Genomic DNA, 24,645 nt, shown 5'->3' with positions numbered 1-24,645 from the left:
TATTATATAACTCACCTCTAAGTCTTTTCATCTTTCAAAACTGAAGTCTCTAACCATTAAAAAATAACTCCACATTCTCCACCCCCACCCCAAGGCCACAGCAACCAGCATTCTATATCTATGAATTTGACTAGTCTAGGTATCTCAAAAAATATGCAAGCCAAATCAATTTTTAAAAATTATTTCTCATGAAGTGTTGGCAAGGATGTGAAGGAAAAGGAAACTTAGTGCACTGTTGGTAAGAATGTAGACTTAGTTCAGCCTCTGTGGATTAGTGTGAAGGTTTCTCAAAACATTGAAAATAGAGCTACCATATGATCCAGCAATCCCACTTCAAGGCATCTACCGAAAGAATACAGAAACACAAATTCAAAGGAATATATGAACATAGTTCATTGCAGCACTATTTACAAAAGCTAAGTTTGGAAACCTGTGTGCCAACATCAGATGAGTGGATAAAGAAGATAAAGATAAATACAGTGAAATACTACTCAGCGAGTAGTAGTGCTCTGGTGGTGGGCATGGTCTGGTAACTTGAGAGGCTTGAACCACCCTTACCGCTAAAACATATAGTGTTGTAAATTAAAGTTACCCCAATAAACACAATCAAAAATAAAAATAAATTTTTAAAAAAAAATTAGTCTTTATTTCCCATAACTTAAACATGAGTAATAGTCATACAAAATGTAATAGTAACCAAATGTCTTCATAAACAATAAATATTTAAATACTATGAATGCAAAAATATTTCTGGTAATTTACATAAGTAAAAATTACAAAAGCTTTTTCACTATAGCAAATGGATTGTGCATTTCTCTGTTCTAAATGCCCAATGACAAGTTACAACATGTAATAGAATTTCATGATAATCCTATATACTTGCTGTTACTTATTTTTCATCTGGCCTAAAGACAGACATGAAGATTGCACTCTGAATCTTAGAAAATACCAATGCCGTGGACCAGGTGAACTCTTTTGACACCCAATGTCTTTATTTCCTGGGTTTTCTTATCAGCTTGTTAATGGAGAACAAGCACCTTCTGATTTCCACCCTGACGATCTCCCAGGCACAGCTGCTGTATTCTTTCTCTTTCAGATACAGACGGATTCCCTGGAAGTAGCGCTTCACCGCCAATGTGGTGTCCTCGCTTCCCAGGGCTGACAGTCCCACCTTCCATTCCTTCTCCAAACATTTCTCCAGGTCCTCCAGCTGCTGATAAAGTTCAATGAGGAATTTGTCCAGGACGGTCTCCTCCCAAGCTTCAAAAGAGTCATTCGTGCTGAAAAGGCTGAAGACCTCCTGGAGCATCTCCTGCACCACCACCCGGGCTTGCGTCTTCTCAAGCCGGCTACCGTCCACCAGCGTCTGAGGAAATTGGAAGTCTTTCCTGAACTCCAGACAGGACAGTAGGGAGAGTCTCCCCATCTGATTTACAAGTATGAAGGTTTCTGGACCGCCATGCCTTGGAGGCAGGTCGCAGTCCAGAGAGCTGGCAGGGCGGTGGTACAGCAGCACCAGAGCCAGCAGCAGACAGAGTGGGGAGACCATTAGGAAGCTGGGGGATTCTGCAGGACTGCCTGAAGGGGAAATCTCAGCAAGTTCTGGGGCTTTGGGTGGTGAGTGCCTTTTAAAAGTGAATATAGAAACTTTCATTTTCTGGGGTTTTCCACTGTCACCCTTCTGATTACTTTCTACTTTTGAGTTCCGTGTCCACATGAAATGTGCATCCATTACAAAACAAACTCAGCTTGTGAGAATGAAAAGATAATTACTAGAGTGGAAAAGGAAATAGGGGTGGTAAATGAGGTAAAGCAAGTCAATTGTATAGTGGTGAATGGAAACTGAACTTTGGTAGTGATCATAACATGGTATATACAGATGGTGAACTATATAATGCTGCCCACCTGAAGCCCATAAAATGTTATAAAGGTTACTTCAATAAAAATGTTTTAAAGTTTGAAAAACAGTACTTCTTTTGACATGAGTGTCTAGGTGGCGGTGGACAAAATATGAAGGTCATTGCAATATCTACACAATATTCTACATATTTTTCATACCACCTAGGCTGCTTTGGAGAGAAAAGCCCAGAAGGGAGAAACATTCATGCAGACTGCCTAGGTCAGCAGAAATACATAATTGTATATAAAAGAGAAGATTTTGATTTTTCTTATTTTTTCCCCCTTATTAAAAGATGGTATTGGGAGAACTATGGAGACTACAACAATATAAGAAAAATGTTTTAATTAATTAATAAAAAATAAATAAGAAAATTTAATTAAAATAAGTAAATAAATGCTTTCACAAATCAAAAATGAATATATATATATATATATCAACTGTATACATACCTTAAAGATATCATCTGAGTTGGTCTTAAACTCACTGAAGATCTTGCTTGTAGAACAGTATGACAGACATCACCTCCTAAAAAGAAATTATGATGCACTTATGGTCTGCTAGGCACTTTGCTAGATACTGGTTTTCCCTGGAAGATTCAAGTTTGCCTGAGTGTGAGTCTCTGTTCTCTACCAAGTGGAACCTTCCATAGTTAAAACTTTGCCTTGGTCATTCAACAATAATACACTAACCTCACTTCTATAGATCTCCATGGCCAACCAATAGCCTATCAATGATGTTTGGAGGATAGGGCTGCTGTGGTACCCAAAGCCTATCATGACATGTCTTCACTGAATGGGTAATATACTGATTATATTTAATAATATTAATGGCAGCAATCTTTAATTATATACAGGCTCTGAGCAAAGTGTTTTATAAACATTATTTCATTTAATCTTCACAGCTTCCTTATGAGATAATTACTATAATTATTTGTATTTTGCAAATGAGGAAACCCAACAACTCTGAGAGGTTATTTAACTTGATAAGACCCATGATTGATTTACTTAAGTGGTACTTTACCGCTATACTATTCTACCTCTATGTAACTCCTTTAGGCTGAAGTATTCTTCTTTAGCTACACTTAATATACTTGTGATGAAGCAGTCAATCTAATTCTTTGTTTAACTTCTGACTCTCTTCCTAGACTATAAGCTTTGTGAGAATATCAGGCACTACCCTAAGTATCCAGCAAGGTGTCTGTCACAGAGGAAGCACCCGAGTACCCTGAGGGCTCTGTCCCTTGTCAAGTACCAAAAAAGCCTACACATTCCAAACGGTGAGTAGACCTAGAACTTGGAGAAAATGATAGTCTTTAAAAACAAAGATAGCAAGAATAAATTTATTTATTTATTTATTTATTTATTTATTTATTTATGCATAGAAGAACTGGGGTGTAGGCCAGAGGTGTGGGGGTAGGGGTGGTGGTGAGAGGATTCGCCAGAGACAGAATTGGGAGCAGAACAGGTGGATCTACTGAAATAAACTGCTGAGGGGAGCAGTGGGCGAGACAGGAGAGGTCTGCTGTGCCATATGTGGGTTAACTCCCTGGCTGGGAATTGAACTCAGGCCGCAGGGGTGATAACACTAAGATTTAATTCCTAAGTCACCAAGGAGAGCCAATAAATTTAAATTGGTATTTTATCCTCCTGGATAATTTCTGAATTTATCTCATATGGGAGCAAAGATCCAATTGAGAGTAACAGCAACATCATTTGAAAGGTTGGAACTTAACAAGGGACCTGTTTCCTTTTCAAGAGTATTGGAATGTCCATTGCATGAATAATTAATGCTTTTTGAAAAGGAAATTGGAAACGACTAAACTGGAAACACTGGAAGAACACCACTGGAAGACAGACCAGCCTAGTGCCCGGGACAATGGACTCAGAGCTGGGCATCCTGGACTTATGCCACAGTGCCCACCTTTACAGATGTGTGACCAGGACACCTCAGCTTTCTCTTTTATGTGGAAATGATAATCATATGTATTCTTTTGGGTTGTAGAGGAGACTGAATGGTGTACTTGTCATAATGTCTGGACAACATACATTGGACACCAGTGAGCTATTTCCACAATTGGTTAGCAAACTAACCGATCCAACTACAAAAACTGGGTGAGAATTGTCATGAAGAAATCTGCTTTCCATTCTTTAATTTTCAACTCACTAATAAACATTTTTTTCTAACTTCATCTCTTATGTGAATATGAGTGTGTGTTCACATGGGTGGGCATTCCCTCTCCAAATGACTGAATTCTCTTAGCTTTCCGGTAACAGCTGATCGTGCACACATTAACACGATGGCCATCCAATCCCTTTTGAATGTGAACTGGTGTGGCTAAATTCTTGGAGTCGGAGCATCATCATGGATTGTGAAAAACAGGTAACAGACAAATAAATAACAAGAGTCGCTGATTTTGCAGAGCTGAAAGCTAGTTCCTTAGGTAACAGCCTGCTTTAAAGAGCCAGCTGACTTTCTTCTGGACCTGTTGAACCAACAATCTCAGACTAGTCTGGTACCTGTCACTCTGCGGAGCTTTTCATCACTGATATATGTAGTTAGGTAAGTGACATTTTTGCCATTTGGATAGAGAAGATGTTACTTTTTCCTTTTCCTTTTCAGTATTTCCATTTGCCTTTCTGCATACTTTTTCATAACAGCTAACTTTGACTTTGTAGGAATCTTAAATAAGAGAGGAAAGTTCTGATATCTTGAAAATCATACAGGAAATCTATTACTTCCTTTTCTCCTGTACATATTTTCTTTTTTAAAAAGATTTATTTATTTATGCATACAAGAGCTGGGGTGCAGGCTAGAGGTGTGGGAAGTGAGAGGATTCACCAGAGACAGAGTGGGGAACAGATCAGGCAGACTGACCAAAATAACACTGCTGAGGGGAGCAGCAGGCAAGACAGGAGAGGTCTGCTGTGCCATGTGGGTAGCTCTGTGACTGGCCAGGGATCGAACTTGTGCTGCAGAGGCTGTGGACAGCTTCATCGGTTGCGTCTTAACCCCTTGTGCCACCAGGGAGACACTCTCCTGTACATTTTCACTTCTTTTTTTTTTTTTTTTTTTCGCAACAAACCTCAAAGTGGAAATAGAAAAGATTGAAGAAGCATTGGGACAACTTTATCAAGTGAAAACACAAATACTAAAGAAGAGGTAATAATTTTAAAATTATGCAAAAACAGCAAAGGAAAAAAATGGGTTACTTTTGCCATTCCTTTGACAGAGCTAGCACAGTGGTCTGGATTAGGACAAGGAATCTGCTATGAAGCCGCTAAGACACATCGTAACTGCTGCAACAGTAGTAGTGCTTTTTGAAAAGAAAAGTGGAAATGACTAAACTGGAAACACAGGAAGAACACCGTTGGAGAAGACAGACCAGCCTAGTACCTGGGACAATGGACTCAGGGCCGGGCATCCTGGACTTATGCCACAGCTCCAACCTTTACAGATGTGTGACCAGGACACCTCAGTTTTCTCCTCTGTTATGTGGAAATGATAATCATGTATTTTTTCAGGTTATAGTGAAGACTGAATGATGTACTTGTCAATGTCTGGACAACATACATTGGACATCAGTGAGCATTGGCTTGGCTCTTCTTGAGAGCAAGACTGTAGGTGCAATCATCTCTGCGCAGCCAGAGAGCGGCATAATGATTAGCACATAGTAAATGTGCAGTAATTTTCTCAATGGAGAGAAAAAAAATTGACAAACTAATTGTTTTACAGCAAAGAATAAGGTGATATCCAGGCATATAAAGATCAGGTACCTGGGCCTCCCCTGATGGTGCAGGCAGTTGAGCGCTGCTCTGTGAAGCTGTCTGCAGCCTCTGCAGCGCCGGTTCGATTCCAGCCGGCCAGCGAGGGTCCCACATGGCACGGAAGACCTCTCCCGTCTCGCCCTCTGCTCCCCTCAGCAGTGTATTTCGTCAGTCTGCCTGTTCTGTACCCCGCTCTATCTCTGGTGAATCCTCTCACCCTCCTGCACATCTGGACTGTACCCTGGTTCTTGTATAAATAAATAAATAAATCTTAACAAAAAAAGATCAAGTACCTGCTCAATACTTCTAAGGGGGTAATCTAGAAAGGGAGAAAGATTTTAAAAAGAAGCCTGGTAAAGTTTTCTTATCAGCTCTGTTATTAGATCTAAGTTGTTTTTCACTGAGCCGATAAACTCTACATTGAATTGGGATTAATAATTTTTTTTTTAAACATTACTACCTTTTTAAAAAAAATTATTTATTTATACAAGCACTGGGTACAGTCAGAAGCGCGGGAGGATGAGAGAATTCACCAGAGCCAGAGCAGGGAGCAGAGCAGGCAGAAGGACCGAAGTACACTGCTGAGGGAGCAACAGGCCGCAGGAGAGTCTGCGCGCCATGTGGGACCCTCCTCAGGTGGCCGGGGAGCAGCCAGGCTTCGAACCGGCGCCGCAGAGGCCGCGGGCAGCTTTGCAACCCAGCGCTCAACCGCTGCGCCACCGGGGAGGCCCCCTAATAATTTTTTTAAGAAAAAAATCATTTTCACAGAAAGAGTAGAAACAGGGCCTCCCTGGTGGCACAAAGCGTTAAGCACAGCACTCTGTGCAGCTATGTGCAACCACTGCAGCACAAATGAGTTCTATCCCCTACTGACCAGGGAACTAACCCACATGGTGCGGCAGACCTCTCCTGTCTCACCCACTGTTTGCCTCAGCCGTGTATTTCAGTCAGTCTGCCTGTTCTGTTCCCCACTCTGTCTCTGGTGAATCCTCTCTTCCCCCGCAAACCTCTGGCCTGCACCCCAATTCTTGTATGCATAAATAAATAAATCTTTTTTAAATTAAAAAATAAAAAGAGTAGAAACACTTTCAGTTCCTGAAGAGAAATGAAAGCTCAAAATGGGAAAGTGCAAGATTGAGGGAAATCCAGAAAATGAAATATGGTGCTAGACAATAAGCCCACAGATTCTTTAGAGAATCTTTACAAAACTCACAATCTCCCATCTCAACCAACAGAGCATCTTCTTGGAACTTACCAATGGCTTTTTTGGTCTCTTCACTCATGGTGCTGGTGATGATCTCCAGTCCCATCTACTCCATCAGTTGTGACCTGGATTTAGCAAAGACCCTTAACTTGGATAAGCAGGAGATTTTCAGAGTGGAGCAAATGGGGACAATCTCTCCTCTTTTCTGTCTGAAGAACAGGGCCAATTTCCAACTCCCCAAGGAGCAGCTAGATGGCAGCCTGTTGCAGAAGGCCCAGGCCATGTCCATCTTGCAGGAGATGCTCCGGCAGACCGTCCACCTGTTCTTCTCGGAGCACTCCTTTGCTGCCTGGAATACGACCCTCCTGGACCAGCTGCTCAATGGACTCTACTGGTAGCTGCAAGCCCTGGACACCTGCTTGTTGCAGGAGATGGGAGAGGAAGACTCGGCCTTGGGCATTGAAGGCCTCATCCTAGCTGTGAAGAACTACTTCCAGGGAATCCATCGCTACCTTCAAGAGAAGAAATACAGTGACTGTGCCTGGGTGGTGGTCAGAGTGGAAATCAGGAGATGCTTTTTCCTCACTAACAAGCTTATCTATCAGAAAACTCAGTTTGAAAGAAGGAACTTGATTCTCAGTGACTAATATCCTAATTCAGACACCTAATTGTTCAGTCCAACTGTCTACAGAATTGTAGGAAATGTAACTTGTGTACTGTGGCTGAACCTCATGTTATAAAATATTTGTTAATTTTTATTTGCAGTTATTTTTATTTGCATTTAATGCTCTATTTTTACATAAACTATGTTTATATATTTTTTAATAAAAATGGTACCTTGTTACACATTGTATTTATTTTTAAGATGTCTTTCTTTCAAAAATAAATTCTTCCTCCAAGGCTTAATTCTGCAAACTGAAGATATTACTGTGTGGTCCAGTTCATTCATTCATACATTCATTGGCTTTGGGGATTGAGCCTTAAGAGTGAGATGTGTAGTCCCTGCCCTTCCTGAACTTAACAATAGAGCAAAGGACATGGCCATTGGAGAAGTTGTTATCAGTAATTAGGTATTTGCATTTGGGGTCTGAGCTACACAGAGAAGGAAAAGATGCAATGGCATTTAAACTACTTTCAGTCTTCCCCATCGAGGTAATACGAAGTCTGAAACTTGAAGGATGAGTAAGAGTTTCTGAAGTATTGTGTGAAGGGCAAAGTTTCCCAGGGTGACAAAAACTTCATAGGAAAACTATCCGGAGAGAGCTGGTACATTTACAATAATGAAGAAGACTAGAGCAGCGGACTGCACTGCTGGGTGGAGAACAGCATGTAGTGAGACTGGAGACATGAAAAGAGGCCAAGAGACAGACTATTATAAAGAGGTTGGACTTTACCTTAAAAGCCAGGAAAGTTAATTTAGGATTTAAAGTTGGAGAGTGACTTGGCCAGAGCAGGTCATTAAGAAATTCATTAGGGGCCTCCCTGGTGGCGCAAGGGGTTAAGACACAACTATGAAGCTAACCATAGCCACTGCAGTACAAGTTTGATCCCCGGCCAGGGAGCTACTCACATGGCAAAGCAGACCTCTCCTGCCTGGCCCACTGCTCCCCTCAGCAGTGTATTTCCGTCAGTCTGCCTGTTCTGTTCCCCACTCTGTCTCTTGTGAATCCTCTCACCCTCCCCCACCCCGCCTCTCTGGCCTGTACCCCAGCTCTTGTATGCATAAAAATAAAAATAAATCTTTAAAAAAGAAAGAAAGAAATTCATTAAGTTAGCGATTCTCAAAGTGTGGTCAGTGGGACTTTGGAGGTCCACAAGACACTTTCAGTGACCCACGAGGTCAAAAGTACTTTTATAATGATACCAACATAGTGTTTGCCTTTTCCCCCAACTTGCACTGGAGGTACATAAACCAATATATACTAGTAACTATTCTATTTTTCCACTGTAATGTACTTGAATTTTGAAAGATGCCAGTTTCACATAAGAATGCCCTCAATGCCATGTTCACTGTAGCATTATTCACAATAGCCAAGACATGGAAACAACCTAAATGCCCATCGATGCATGGATAAAGAAAAGGTGGGGTATAAACACAATGAAATACTACTCAACTGTAAGATGAAACCATGAGATTCACAACAACATGGATGGTTCACGAGACTATTATGCTGAGTGAAACACACCAACAGAGAAAGAAAAAACACCAGAGTGTTCTATGCAAGTGGAAGATACAGGAACAACACAAATGAAAAAATAAAACAAAAGCAAGCTCTTAGACAACAAGAACAAAATAGTGGTTACCAGAAGGCAGGGAGAAGGGAATGCAGGTAAATCAGGTAAAACGGGTCAGATCCACAGTGAAGGAAAAAAATCAGATTTTGGGTGGCAAACATAATGTTGAATTACACAAATGCTGATTTACTATGCTGTGCACATGAAACCAATAAACTATTATAAACCAAATTAACTTCAATTAAAACTTCACTTAAAAAAGAATCTTCTTGAAATAGTAAGAGTAGTAATCTTGGCAAAGCTTGACTTTAGAGTAAATGTCCTAAATAATCTTTGTGAGGGTCTTTTTAATACTCTGTGTGAGGAGCACACTGCTGCATGCTGAAGTAAGATGACTTTTTTGAGGGAAAGCACTTCTATAATTGAGTTGTGAGCTAAACTAACCACCCTTCACAAATTCATTTTTACTTGAAGAATGACAAACAAGTTATGGTTATTCAGACTTGGGCATTTGACAAACATTTTCTTAAGATATTTATGAAGTGGACCTGTCACTTCCAGGAAAATATTTGTTGGGAATTATAACAATTGAACTTTCAATAGGAAAATTAGAATTCTGGAAAGTATACCATGGTGAACTTGACAACTTCCCCAAAATTAAAAACTTTTATGATACCAACAGTGGTGATTTTTAGAAATGAACTACGGGATTATATGGACATATATATCAACAAATATATATATATCAAATACATATATATATATATCACATATCAACAAATATTTGTAAGATCTGAATATCTCAATGAACCAATTTTCCAAATGGTGATTATATATTACAAAATCATGCAAGGGTAAAAGAAACCCACTCAAAGAGCAAGATATATTGAAAGGTTTTAAATGTAATCGAATTTAAAATTTAAGTTTAAAAATTTCATTGTTTTGGTTTTAGAATTCACATTTCAACTAATCCTTAAGAAACTATCACTTAGGGCCTCCCCAGTAGTGCAGCGGTTGGGCGCTGTGTTGCAAAGCTGCCCGCAGCCTCTGCAGCACCGGTTCGATCCCCGGCTGCTCCCCGGCCACCGGAGGAGGGTCCCACATGGCGCGCAGACCTCTCCTGCCACCCGCTGCTCCCCTCAGCATTGTGCTTCGGTCCTTCTGCCTGTTCTGCTCCCTGCTCAGGCTCTGGTGAATTCTCTCAGCCTCCCGCGCTTCTGACTGTACCCAGTGCTTGTATAATAAATAAATAAATCTAAAAAAAAAAAAAAAGGAATATTATAAAAAAAAAGAAACTATCACTTAAGCGCTAGTGTGATAAATAATGCATTATATAAATTTATTTATCTAATACCAAATCATCTCTAATATACTAAGACACTCTCTTAATCATGATGAATTCATTTATTAACATGATTTTGAATTCTGTCAGAGTGGAAAGCACATGGAATTGGGAAAATATTAATTGGGGTTGAATTATGAGTCTGCTACTTTAAATCCTTTCTATGATCTGTTGCCCATGTACATAGTAGGTGCTAAATAAAAGTTACTATTTTTATTTAGTAACTAAGGCATGATGCAGAGAATAAGGCATTGTTTATGAGCTTGGTAGAGTTTTTGAGAAGATAAAAACATTTCCTATAAATTATTAACTTACCACAGTGCCTTTTTCAGAGTGAACATTCAATAAATTCTTTTATTATTTATGTTAATGTGATTTAGAAATCTTTTATTGACTATAATAAGTAAGGCCAATTTATTTTCAATTCATATGTTTGACAAAGTTATGAATTTACTTTGGTGTACTTTTGCTTCTATAAGATTTTAGAATTGTGCTTTAATTTTTCAGAGCTTATGAAATTTCTTGTTTTCTCTCTGACTTGACTATAATTCATCAGTATTAGATATCTATGTGATTGGTTTAAAAATTATTTAAAAATTAATTTGAGGGTTTTGATCTGAACACATAATACTTTTGCTCTGGCGGAATTAATTACTGAAATTATTTTTATTGTCTACTATATGATGACTTTTGTGGATGGTAAATAGATATTTGAAAGAAGGTATATTTCTTAATCTAGATTATAGTGTCCCAGAATCTTAGCCACTAATTTCTCTCTTAAATCAAATTTATCATTTTTCTTGTCTTTATTTTTATATTATTTTATAGACTAATAGCATTATATTACATCATGTTTCTGTTCACATTTCTATATATTATTTAAATTTTTTAATGTTTCATATTATCTGAATTTTAGTTCCATACCTTTTATTATTTAGTTATAGATTCTATTTGTTTCCTATGTATAGTTACCTTCTTTCTCAACTTTAACACATTTTTCATGTAGTTCTCATATATATTCAAACTAATCATTATCAATCTCATTAATATATTGCAACCTCTAACCTCTCTAATTCACTATATTTCCTTGCTTTGTCTGTTCCCATATTTTCTTTTACTGTTTTGGTACTTAGTAGTTAACATGACTTGATATTAAGCTTTTGTTTCTATGCCAAGTAATAATGAGGTTTGTGTTTTAAACCAATCAAGAATATTTTCTTTTTAATAAGGGAGTAACAGCAGTTTATATTTATTATCTTAATCATTATGTGTTGGTTCTCAAATTGACTGATTTCTGCTTCACTTTTATATTACATTTATAAGCTTTTTTGACAGTTGTCATACACCTTTCAATTCTCCAGTTCTCATTAAAGGCAATATATTTTTAAAGCAATGTAATTTTCAAATAAAAATTGCACTCATACTTTATTTTAAAGCATTTCATAAATTTTAACTAATGTCACCATTCACTGCCAGTTCTCATTAGGACTGTCGCTTTTAGTCAGCATAAGTGTGTATAAGAGGCATGATGAATAGACATGCATGAGGATGTGTGTTCTTATGTAAACAGATGAGATGGTCTAAAAAGTTAGTACGTAGAAACTGAGTCCTTACTTTAGAAAATAAGAACACTCACATTGAGGCTATTTGAATGACAATAACATGCAATAATCAGTGCCACATATTCCAGATCTAATCATTGGAAATTTTTGGAAGTCATGGGGCCAATCAGGCGGTAATCAACCTGAATTAAACAATTCTCATTTGAAAATGAAGCGTATGTCTTATAAACCAGAGTCTGACATTCTTATCTTGCCTGTTAACCGGCTTTTAAGACTATTTTCATCTTGGCAGGCAACATCTTCTCAAATAATAATACCATTGCCATTATTAATCACTGTAACTTCCGACATGTTTTTCAAAATTCATATTTGAAACTGCAGCAAGGTACGTATTGTTAAAGAAACAAGTGAAAGTTCCACTGAAGGACATGTAGGCTTTCTCTTTCTGATGGCGCCCCCCCCCCAGCCCCCATTTTTCAACTAAGAAGGCAGATGAAACAAGTTAGGTCTGCCAGTAGAAACAGCAGGGGTCACCTCATCACACCACGTTTTCCATCTGGTCCCGTAGTCCTTGAATGGCCTGACTTTGGTGATTCATTACCCAACGCTGGATTGAATCAAGATAAAACAGAGATGAAGATTTCAGGCAACATTCCTTCTCTGGGCTCAGGTCCTCGTTATAGACTAGCTATGCATGCCTTAGCCAAAGACGTGTAAACTTGGTGTTATACTGCCATCTACGGGATGCAGGGCGAATACTAACAGACTGGAGATAATCTTATGTTGATCTTCAGCTGGGAAGGCAGGAAATTAGAAATAAAAACAAAACAGGGTCTCCCTGGGGGTGCAGGGGTTAAAAGTCTCAGGGCTATCAAGCTATCTCCAGCCACTGCTGCATGAGCGGGGCACGAGTTCGATCCCCGGCCAGGGAGATAACCCACATATGGCGCAGCAGACCTCTCTGTCTCACCGGCTGCTCCTCTCAGCAATGTATTTCAGTACATCCGCCTGTTCTGTTCTGCACTATGTCTCTGGTGAATCCTCTCGCCCCCTCACACCTCTGGATACACGCCAGTTCTTGCATGCATGCATAAATAAAAATAAATCTTAAAAAAAGAAAAAATTCTTTTTTCTCTTTTTTTGCATTTTCTTGAATTCCTGCTATTTCAAAACAAACATGCATAAGTGAAGCAAAAAATTCTAATTCACAACAGGATTCTAGTAATGTGAAATCCATGTTTTTAGAACGGCATAGCCATCTTACACCAAACTAAATTTACACATGTAATTGGCATATTTATATAAACTGACTAAGTTCAGAGACATGTATATTTAATTAACAATTTTTTAAATATTGTTTCCTCTGGGCTGACTTACATTGTACCAAGAATCACACTAAGACAAGCAATTTTTTTTAAAGATTTATTCTATTTATCTATCTATCTATCTATCTATCTATCTATCTATCTATCTATTTATTTATTTATTTATACAAGCACTGGGTACAGTCAGAAGCGCAGGAAGGTGAGAGAATTCATCAGAGCCAGAGCGGGGAGCAGAGCAGGCAGAAGGACCGAAGTACATTGCTGAGGGGAGCAGCGGGCGGCAGGAGAGGTCTGCGCGCCATGTGGGACCCTCCTCTGGTGGCCGGGGAGCAGCCGGGGATTGAACCGTAGCTGCAGAGGCTGTGGGCAGCCTCGCAACCCAGGGCTCCCAAGACAAGCAAATTTTAATAGCTGAACTGGTGTAGAGAGGTTGGGTTTTCTGTTGCTGTTTTCTCAGAGTACTTGAGTTCTCTTAGGCAAATTTGTTCACCTACTTCCCCCATTTACCTCCCACCAACCCACCAAATTCTAACATCAACAATTTCTTTCATAGAAAATATGTGTTTCACTGGACTTTTTTTTCTGGGTAGAATTGCATGAGTTATGTGTCTGGTGATCATGACAATGAGCAAGAAATACAAAGGAAGCAGCTGCCCTGTGGACTGAAGGGATAATGATGCATTGGCAAGCCTGGGAGTGGCAGCCAGAGAGTTGACAGGCTAGATGGCAAGGGATCGAGGACCTAAGTTTTTCAAGCCCGAAGGAATTTCACAGTGGAGGTAGATTCAGTGAGGTGAGCGATGATGAGGCTGGAATTTTTTCTCTTCAGGTTCAACCCATCATTCCATAATAATCAGAGGGCCATCTAAGTATCTGGACTATACAAAGTCAAATTCTTTTTTTTTTTACGATTTATTTATTTATGCATACAAGAGCTGGGGTATAGACCATAGGTGTGGAGAGGTGAGAGGATTCACCAGAGACAGAGTGGGGAGCAGAACAGGCAGATCTACTGAAATACACTGCTGAGGGGTGCAGCAGGTGAGACAGGAGAGGTCTGCTACACCCAGTGGGTCACCTCCCTGGCCAGGGATCGAACTCATGTTACAGTGGCTGCCGATATCTTGACAGTGCTGAGACTTAACCCCTTGTGCCACCAGGGAGGCCCAACACGTGGCATTCTTTTTGCATCCCCTGATACTAAACTGTTCTTTTTTTATTGTGGTATAATGAACACATAATGTTCATTTCAGGTGTATAACAATGATTTTATATCTGTATATATTGTGAAAGGACCACTTCCATAAATCTAGTTCACATCTGTCTCCATGTTATAATTTTTTCTTGTGATGAGAACTTGTAACATCTACACTCAAGTTTCTGCAACAGTGAAATATACAATAGTGTATTATTAACTATAGTCACCATGCTGTACCTGATATCCCGAGGACTTATTTTATGAACAGAAGTGTGTACCTTTTGAGCCCTTCATCCATTTCCCCCATACTCTTCTCCACCCCCAACTCTGGCAAGGACCAATCTGTTCTCCCATTGCTGTTTCTGATACCGTTTCTAAGTAAGCTGGGCCTGAGATTCTGGTCAAGGTGGCTGATTGCAACAAATCCCTGGGTCTCACTGTAAAGAGCTGCAGGAGGAAGAACATGAGCTGAGAGGCTGGAAATTACTGAAAAGCGATCTTCCAGCTTACCCATTAGGTCTAAGGAGAAACTAGTCGGGAAGGAGGCAGTGGGATACAAATTCAATGAATGTGGAAACAATTAGGATCAGAGGAGACTGAGATTCAAGTTTTTTTTTTTTAATTTTTTTTTTTCTATAGAGGCATGTTTTATTTATTTATTTGCTTGTTTGTTTGTTTTGTTTATACATGCACTGGGTACAGTCAGAAGCGCAGGAGGGTGAGAGAACTCACCAGAGCCAGAGCGGGGAGCAGAGCAGGCAGAAGGACCGAAGGACACTGCTGAGGGGAGCAGCGGGCGGCAGGAGAGGTCTGCGCGCCATGTGGGACCCTCCTCCTAATAATCATGAACATCTTCTCAGTCTTATTAGTCATCTACACATCTTCTGTCTGCCTCCTGCAGCTGGTGGCTGGACACCAGAAGTGGCAAGGTTCTCCCTGCTGGAGGCCAGTGGCTTCGGATAGCTTCATAGGCTGCGTCTTAGCTCCTTGCGCCACCAGCCACCAGGGAGCCCCTAAAGGATCCAATTTTTACATTTAAAAGAAATGCAGGGCCTCCCTGGTGGCGCAGGCAGTTGAGCACAGCACTGTGAAGCTGTCCGCAGCCTCTGCAGTGCAGGTTCAATCCCAGCCAGCCAAGGAGCAACCCACATGGCGCCGCAGACCTCACCTGTCTCGCCCACTGCTCCCCTCAGCAGTGTGTTTCAGTCAGTTTGCCTGTTCTGTTCCCCACTCTGTCTCTGGTGAATCCTCTCACCCTCCTGCACATCTGACCTGTACCCCTGTTCTTGTATAAATAAATAAATCTTTAGAAAAATATATTCAAAAAAATAAAATAAATGCAACATAAACTGCCAGAGGGTTGTTATTTTCCATATGAACCTCAGAGAAGGTTAACTTTATTCAGGAAAGTGGGTCCTTCAGTTATTGGGACAAGGTTGAATCTTCAAGTAATTTAATAACCTCTGTGTCAAAATATTCTAGCTTTCATGCTGCAACAGTGGATTTGAATAACCACTACAGTTACGGTATGTCCTGCAAAGTCTACCATATTTAATATCTGAGCTTTTAGTAAAAAAAAAAAAAAAAAAAAAAAAAGTCTAACCCTTAGTGGAAGCTCTAAGGAGATATTTCTGTTTTGTTCATTGATATTCCAAGAGTATTTCTTAGGTTCTGAGTGTGACTGTGTTCATGTGTTCAACTTTTCCCACAACATTGTTAAATGTGCACTCAGATTTTGGGATATGAGATCCTTGCACTATCTACTGCTGTTGCTGTCTAAATGGATATTTTTAAGTGGAAGCACCATAGGGAGTGAGAGGGTTGGTACCTCCTGTCACATCCTTTCCCTAGATATCTACTTTGCTCAGGAAGCAGGGTTAATGCTAGGATCTCTCAGCCTTACATCTCCAAGCAATTTTGAACAGGCCAAAAGTTTTTTGACACAGGCTTGCTGAGCGATGGAATAGTGCAACAGGACTGGGAGGATCAGCATGGCCTCAGACCTTCGGCAAGAGCTTGATCACAAACTGGTTTGTGCTGAGGCCACCAAATATAGGTCCAACCCAGAAATGGGCGTGATTCAACTTTAATCTATGCCCTTGGAAGTCCATGTCCAAGTCCACCTCTTAATGGTCAATAAGTTGTGAACACCCATCCCTCTCGTCTTCTGTTTTTTGCCTGGATTTAACTTGTCAAATAGAATTTGGGGCCAGAATTTGAGTAAAATGTACACAGCAAGCAAGCTGGTTGTTTTGAAAATAGCATTAGTAACACATTCTTTAAAAATGAACAATGGTTTTATTCACCAAATGTGTATCTTCTTCCCACTGACAACAAATTCTATCCCTTGCCACTGTCTTTACAGTCAGGTGTAGCCATGTGAATGAATCCTGGCCGGGTGTGGCTGGAAGTTACACATGCACAGTTTGGGGCATATTCCCATGATCCACCGTCCTTTTTTTTTTTTTTTTTACCATGGAGTGAAATAAACCCAACAAAACAGTCGTTTTACAGCCATGTATTGACGATGTCAAAGGCACTAAATAGAATGTACCTCGGTCCCTAAATCACTGTTTAGGGGAGAGAGTCAACTGGAAAAGGCATCAAGGTATTCCATGAAGATAAACTTCTGTTATGTTCAAAATATTGATATACTCATGTTTATTTGAACAGCTAGCATTACCTTAACAGATGTCTATAACAAAATATTATGAAAATTTCCAAATTATACTTCAGATTCTAGGTATAGAATATACCCTTCAAAAAACGAAAAGAGAAAATGAAAAATGAATTATCATAGGTTATTCATTTAAGACTACTTTCTGAATTTTTTTTTGAAAATCATTGTCTTAAACATAAAGCTCTGATTTTGGTTTCAGATATAACCGGCACAGACTGCTTTCTTGGATTTGACCAACAATATAACTGATTAGAGAGAGTTATGGGAATAATTTTCTTTTCTCCTGGTTTTTCTCTGGAATTTATTAAATGCAGGGAAAGCACGCTTCATTCATGAAACTGCCTTGACAACAGCTGTATATCCTTCTGCTTTCAATAGCTGCTGATCCCTTGGAAGTTCTTTTGTTTTTATTAATATTATATTGTTTTTATAGAGGTGGAAATACTTTTGAACAACACACCCAAGTAGGAGCAAGCCAGGTTTTTCCAATTTATTTTCTCTTATTTTTCCAGACTTTGATCACTTCTAGAGAGTAATTTAATCAGCAGGCCCTTAATCCAAGTAGCACTGTAGTCTTCTGTACAGAACAGAGATCCTCTAGAGAATGTGATGACACAGGCTTGTGTCTTCTGGATGCTGATATCTCCTATTTTGTAGTGAAGAAAATTAAAGCAGATCCTGTCATTCTGCCGTGACTGAAATACGACCCTTTTCAGATATCTCAAAAGCACGAACATTCCCTGTCTTTCACAACCATGAGAGACTTGAGCCAAGTACTACTTGTACCATTAGCGAACAGATAGATGATGATGCTGCCACTTAATTCAGGGATTCAGCAGACCCGAGTGCAACTGAGCCGCGGCACTGCGCCCAATGGCCGGAAGGGGGCGCGCGAACTCTCTGTAATTGACCAGGCGGCCCCGCGCTGATGCCACTGGCGGGAGAACCCGGGTTAGGGTAGAGTTTTAATTTTTTTTTATAGCTTTTTTTTTTTTTTAATTTATACAAGCACTGGGTACAGTCAGAAGCGCTGGAGGGTGAGAGAATTCACCAGAGCCAGAGCGGGGAGCAGAACAGGCAGACTGACGAAATACACTGCTGAGGGGAGCAGCAGGTGAGTCAGGAGAGGTCTGCTGCGCCATGTAGGTATCTCCCTGGCCAGGGATCGAACTCGTGCTGCAGTGGCTGTGGATAGCTTCATAGGTTATATCTTAACACCTTGTGCCACCAGGGAGGCCCTCCCCTGTATTCTTAATGCAGGTGCTGACGATGAGCAGTCTCCCCAACAAATCTTAGTATTAATGAAAATGCGCAGCTGACCATCATCTTCCGTTTCCCACCACATGTGACAGATTCGAAAACAGAAGCACAGAGCTCCTGAGGTGTATATAATTAGAAGGGTGGGGAGGGTGCTCAAGGAAAAGCAGAGAAGCAGAAACTCACCAAACCTGGAAGTTGAAGGAAAACATGTTAGACTTGGAAAAGTAGCTGCCACATAACTTCAAAAGACCCTGAGATCACTCCCAGCCACCACTGGAAAAGAACCAGGTTCAGAGCCAAGGGTATGTAAATTAGGTTGGCTTGCTCCATCTCTCAATTTCAGCTCAAACCATCTCTGAAAGGGCTTAGGATAAGAAGGTTTTCCTGAAAATGGTGAGTTTTGAATGTTAGAAAAACTATCCTCAGTGGATGTAGCAAATATTGAGCTTCAGGGGAGGTGGGTGTTTGAGGATCTTGGGGTTAACATGGCAAGGCCAAGGAACAAGGTAGATGTGGCTTCAGTATTGCCAAGTCTGTATCTGGAAACAAACATTGAGCACAACAGTGTACTATTCCCCAGCAAATGGGCATCCTGGGAGAAAGAAGCCCTTCTCATGGGCTCACTGGTGCCTGGCTTAAAGCCACCCTTGCTCATCAAACATAATCATTTCTCTAGCCTTAATACTTTTTTTTAAAGATTTATTTATTTATACAAGAACTGGGGTACAGGCCAGATGCACAGGAGGGTGAGAGAATTCACCAGAGACAGAGCGGGGAACAGAACAGGCAGATTGAAAATTACACTGCTGAGGGGAGCAGCGAGCAAGTCAGGAGAGGTCTGCTGCACCACGTGGGTTTTTCTCTGGCCGGGGATTGAACTCGTGCTGCAGTGGCTGTGGAGAGCTCCATAGTTTGCATCTTAACCCCTTGCACCACCAGGGAGGCCCAATATATTTCATTTTTATATCAAAAACAGAAGGGACTAAAGAAACTTTTTCAGTAAAAGCTCTGGGTTCTTTCCTGACCTGCTTTTTTTTTTTTTTTTTAAATTTATCCATAGTTTACATAAGGGTTCATTGTTTATGTTGTACATTTTATGGGTTTTAACAAATATGTAGTGACATGTGTCCACCTTTATAGAATGTAGAGTACGTTCCCTTCCCTAGAAACCCTGTGATCTACTTATTATCCCTTCCTCCCTGGCCCTCCCTTGAACTCTTTGCAACCAGTGATCATTTTACTGTCTTCTTAGTTTTACCCTTTTCCAGAATGTCATATACTAGGACTCATACAGTATATAGCCTATTCACTTTTTTCACTTAGTAATTTTTCACTTAGTAATATGCTTTCAAGCTGCCTCATGTCATCATGGTTTGATAGCTCATTTCTCTTTAGCACTAACTACTTCCTTCTCAATGGGTACTTCACATGATTAATGAATCCATTCAGAGACTTGGATCATCTCAATATCATTAAGATTATAGAGTTGGAAAGCTGTATGGCACTATTAAAAAGATGACATCATTGAACACCTTCTGTGGGCTAGGCCCTATTCTAAGCCTGTTAATTAAAGTATACTCCGAGTACAATTGCATTTATAAAACAGGTATTTCTCAAGCACCTTGCTTTAGTCCATATCAGATAACAAATGGGCATGTAGGTCCTTTCACAAACCCCAGTTTTACAAAGAAAAAGGGAGAGGCACAGGGAGAGTAAGTAAATTTCCCAAGGCCATACAGCATTTTGGAATCTAGAACTTCTGACTCCATCACTTGAGTGTTTAACCACATTCTAGGACTATCACTGTTCACAAGAGCCAAAAAGGTGGCTGAAAATCTAAAAATCCTTTCTCCATATAGCCTTTGTGATGCTTAATACTACAGGTCAAACTGGGTAGGCCATGATATTCAGATATTGGGTAAAATTTCTATAAGCTTCTGTGAAGATAACTTTCAGATAAGATTATAAATTAAATTATTAGGCTTTGAAACTGGTCCAACCACTATGGAGAGCTGTGTGGAGATTTCTGGATCTACTAAACATAGAGCTTCCATATGATCCAGCAATTCCACTCCTAGGTATTTACCCAAAGGACACAGAAACATCAATTCCAAAGAACACCTGCACCCCTATGTTTATAGCAGCACTGTTTACAATAGCTAAGCTTTGGAAACAACCCAAATGCCCAAAAATAGATGACTGGATCAAGAAGATGTGGTACATATACACCATGGAATATTACTCAGCATTCAAAAAAGATAAACACATGCAATTTGCAGCAACATGGATGGAGCTGGAAGGGATCATGCTCAGCGAAATAAGCCAGAAAGAAAAAGAAAAATACCGGATGGTCTCACTCATAGCAGGAATCTAGAAAACTTAAATGAGGGACCAGGAAAATGAATAACTATAAGAAAGTGAAAATCAAAATCAACAAAAAACTATGAACCAGAGACACTCTATGGAGGGTGGGAGGCGGGGAGGGGAGGGATTGGGGTCAAAATAAGGGGGTTGCAATTGTATGGGGAATATAAAAATAAAATTTATTTAAATAAATAAAAAATAAACAGTCAATAGACAAGCAAAAAAAAATTTATTAGGCTTTGAGTAAAGCAGATTACTTTCCTTAACATTAAAGGGCCTCATTCAATAAGTTTAAAGATACAATAGAAAACAAACTGATCACAATAGAAAAGGACTGATCTAATGGAAGACGAGAAACTTCACCAGTGGACCACATTGGACTCAAACTGCAACTCCACCCTGGGTCTCCAGCCCACTGGCCTGCTCTGCAGACACTCGACTGGCCAGTCTCCACAATCTCATGAGCCAATTCCTTAAAGTAAATCCCTCCAGACATATATCTAATGAAACCTATGAGCTCTGCTTCTCTGGAGAACCTGACCATTACACTGTTGGATAAAAAATGCTAGGTTCTTTCTCTCCACCTCCCACTGTCCTGGCCACATCAGGACGGTCCCTCACACAGACATTGTACAGACAATGGAATCCACTGTCCCACTCCTCACAACTGTCCCCACTGGCCTTGTCTTCTTGAGGGTGACTTCATTGGGCAAAACGGCTGCTTGACCAACAGTGGTGTCAAAAAACTGGAATTGGGTAATTGCGCATGTTGTGTTTTGTGAGAGCTGACTTTTGAGGTCGTTCATCCTGGCCTCAGGCTGACGGCCTCCTCCGACAAGCAGCTGCCCAGCCCTTGTCTTAACATGAAGCTGCAGATAAGCCCCTCCGCGGAGCAGCCTAGCAGGTCCCGCACAGCTGAGACCAGCGCGCCTGGACCGTGACCAAACCACACGTGTAACTCGAATGTGACACGCCTAACACGTGCTATTTCATCTGCAAGCAAAAGTCGCATCTGCCCAGTTTCTTCCCTTCCAAGTTCTCAAGATGCTGCCACCTCTTATGATATTACTGTTCTTGATATTCTTGTTTCTTAAGCAAATAAGCTGGTGAGGCAAGTGCCTGCCCCTCCTGGTGGGGAAGAACTTAAGGGGGCCAAGCGTGGGTGCAATGATCTTTACCAGCTTGTTTTTGATCTTTACCAGCTTGTTTGGTCCAGACGTGTGGATACTGGGTCTTTGACCCCCAATTCACTGATTCTGTCATGACGGGCCATTGCTGGCGTGTGTCTGCTGTAGCCAGGGCGATGGCAGGCCGGGGATAAAGGCACAGCCACTCAGCTCTCCACTGACACTGCACAGCAGCTCCCCGCCAGTTTCACAATTCCCCAGTCCATCTCCCCACTGCCCCTGCCATGTGTGTCCTGGGCAGCTAAGTCCAGAGCCAGGGTGGGGTCTGGGTGAGGAGAATGGTCAGCTCAGCACAACTGGGGCTCAGCTCTCATGCACCCCAGCACTGCGACTGCCAGCCCAGCCTCTTGGATCGCCAGTACTTTTGAATATACTTAAAATTAATAACTCATGGATAGAAAACATGATATGGCTACAGAGATTTTCAGAGAAAAGTGACAGAGCGGCCTAGGAGGGTTTTTCACATGATATATAACAATGTTACAAATTGAAACAAGTAAATAAAATTATACATGTATGTGCAAACATATATGTATATACACATGTACATATACATGTCTGTGTATATGTCTACATACATATCTATATGTCTACATACATATCTATAGCATCCCATACAGAAAAGATCATATCGAGAGGTGGTACACAATGAAAGAAAGAGACACAAAGGAACGCAGTATGGCCAAGCTTTCCCCTGCTCCTAGACTACAGAAGAAGCAGTTGAAGAAAGAAAGATAAAGGAGAAACATCTTTTATATTAAAATATTACTAACACCCTCCCCATCTAGAATTTGTAGAGAAGTAAACAAAAGTGCTTATGAGTCAAGGATGCAAGAAACTCTCCCAAATTGAAATCTTCCCTGCTATCTGACCAGATCTCCCTCACCCTCTTACCCCTCTCTCTCTCCCAGACACCACAGTCACATAGAATTCCTGGTTAATTAACTCCTACAATATTTGTAGGCTATAGAAAGGGCCCCCTCCCCAAATGCCAGCAATGTCCATTTACTTCAATGAAAAGGCCTCCATTTTAGGTTGGCAATACTCGATTTCTGTAACACGTCTTTGCATCAATGCTCTCTGACTACTCCAAGGGTTGCAGATATCACCATTCACTGTGATGATGAGCATATTTTCCATTTATATAGTCAGGCAGGATCAGATAGTTGGAATGAACTTGAAACTTAGAAATTTACTGTTGAAAGTGATGTTTAATGCCATTGACTATGAAATTTCCCTTTAATTAAATCATCACTGCAATTCCACATCCAGTTATCCCTGTTACAGTCTCAAAATATATGAGGGATGGATATTCAGGAGCAGTTGGTTGAAAGTTGGAGGCAGGAAATGCATTTTAATCCCCTTCTCTCTCCACAGCTGCCTGTTACCCAAAGAGGTCACGCCTGAAATGACAGACTTGTTCTTTTTTGAAACCATATAAGCTAAAGACAGTGTTAGGTCAGTTCTGACCAAGAAAGAACCTGTTCATTTTTAAACAATAGTTGCTTGGAGGTGAGTCCCCAGGAGCTGATGGGACTTAGGCTGAACAGAATCCTGCCCTCCCTGCGTTTGGACGCGCCTGCCACGCCTGGCCAGCAGGGGGCGCACTCCCATGTAAGCGTTTTTCACCTCCGCAACCTGGAGCAAGCTGTTCTGCTTACAGCTCCTATTTCACCATAGTAACAAGGACATTCCTTCACATCCCAGAAATATTGCTAAGGACACACACAGACACAAGCCTTTTAAATGCTGTGAAAAACTTCAGTTCCCGTTTCACTTTGCTCTCTCCTCGGGGCTTTCCACTCCTAATAGAAACCTTGAAACTAGAAACCAGGAGAAAACCAGAGGCACCTGAGGGGCTAGCAGTAAGGTGAGCGTGTGGGGATACTGTTGGGGAGTGAACGGATTTTCAGTAAAGCAGGATGCCAGGAGGGAGAGAAGCTGCTCCCACACCAGCCAGTAAACCCCACCTGTCCTTTTGGCTTCGCTCCAGGTACCATCCTCTCAGATATTTAAATCCACTAGGGCTCACTGAGTGAATATATTTCATTTACACCTCCGACATAGGACTGGCCACTTCTTATATTGTCCAGGACTCCCCTCAATTTCATGGAATTCCAAGTGTTGATGGGCATTTTCTCATAAGTAGTGGGACTGTTGCATAGGACTTAGTAGACAGCTATTCTGAGAATGATTCATGTAGGAAAAATGAGCACTAGATTTTAAGAATGAACAAAATGTAAGAAGTTATCTTTGACAAGACTTTAATAAGTGAAAAAGTTAATTTTATGCAGAGGTGAACATAGTTTCTAAATTGTAATGCAATGTAAGGACAAATAATTGTATGAAACATAAACATGACAGGATGCAAGAATGAATGAATGAATGAAAGAATTAATGAATAAATAAATAAATAAATAACAAATAAAAGATAAATAAATAAATAATAAGGTGGTGCTCTCCTAGGAACTGATGATCCTAGAGCTGAATTTTTAAACGTATTCTTGCTTAACGCTACAGACAATACATTTCCTAATTAAATTCAATAAATTCTGTGGCTGAAGCATAAACAAGAGCCTTTTGAAATGACCTAAGACTTCTGTGCAAGGGTGATGAGATTCACT

General features: G+C 40.5%; 2 protein-coding genes across 2 annotated transcripts; one reads left to right on the top strand and one right to left on the bottom strand.

Annotated features, from left to right (window-relative positions):
* Positions 1-991: 991 nt before the first annotated feature.
* LOC119232539 (interferon alpha-6-like) lies at positions 992-1,549 on the bottom strand. Its single transcript, XM_037494585.1, has one exon. It carries the CDS (start codon positions 1,547-1,549, stop codon positions 992-994), a length of 558 nt encoding a protein of 185 aa, XP_037350482.1.
* Positions 1,550-3,058: 1,509 nt separating this feature from the next.
* Positions 3,059-7,536, top strand: LOC119232590 (interferon omega-1-like). Its single transcript, XM_037494659.2, is given in 2 exon segments — positions 3,059-3,176; positions 6,900-7,536. A coding segment is annotated over 1 exon segment (594 nt). The 5' UTR covers positions 3,059-3,176; positions 6,900-6,921; the 3' UTR covers positions 7,516-7,536.
* The last annotated feature ends 17,109 nt before the right edge of the window (positions 7,537-24,645 follow it).

Source organism: Talpa occidentalis, unplaced genomic scaffold (genome assembly GCF_014898055.3).
Source record: "Talpa occidentalis isolate TD23 unplaced genomic scaffold, MPIMG_talOcc4v2.1 talOcc4.7, whole genome shotgun sequence".
NCBI lineage: Eukaryota > Metazoa > Chordata > Mammalia > Eulipotyphla > Talpidae > Talpa > Talpa occidentalis.
The sequence above is the reverse complement of the archived record's forward strand: the minus strand, read 5'-3'. Positions and strand labels throughout refer to the sequence as shown.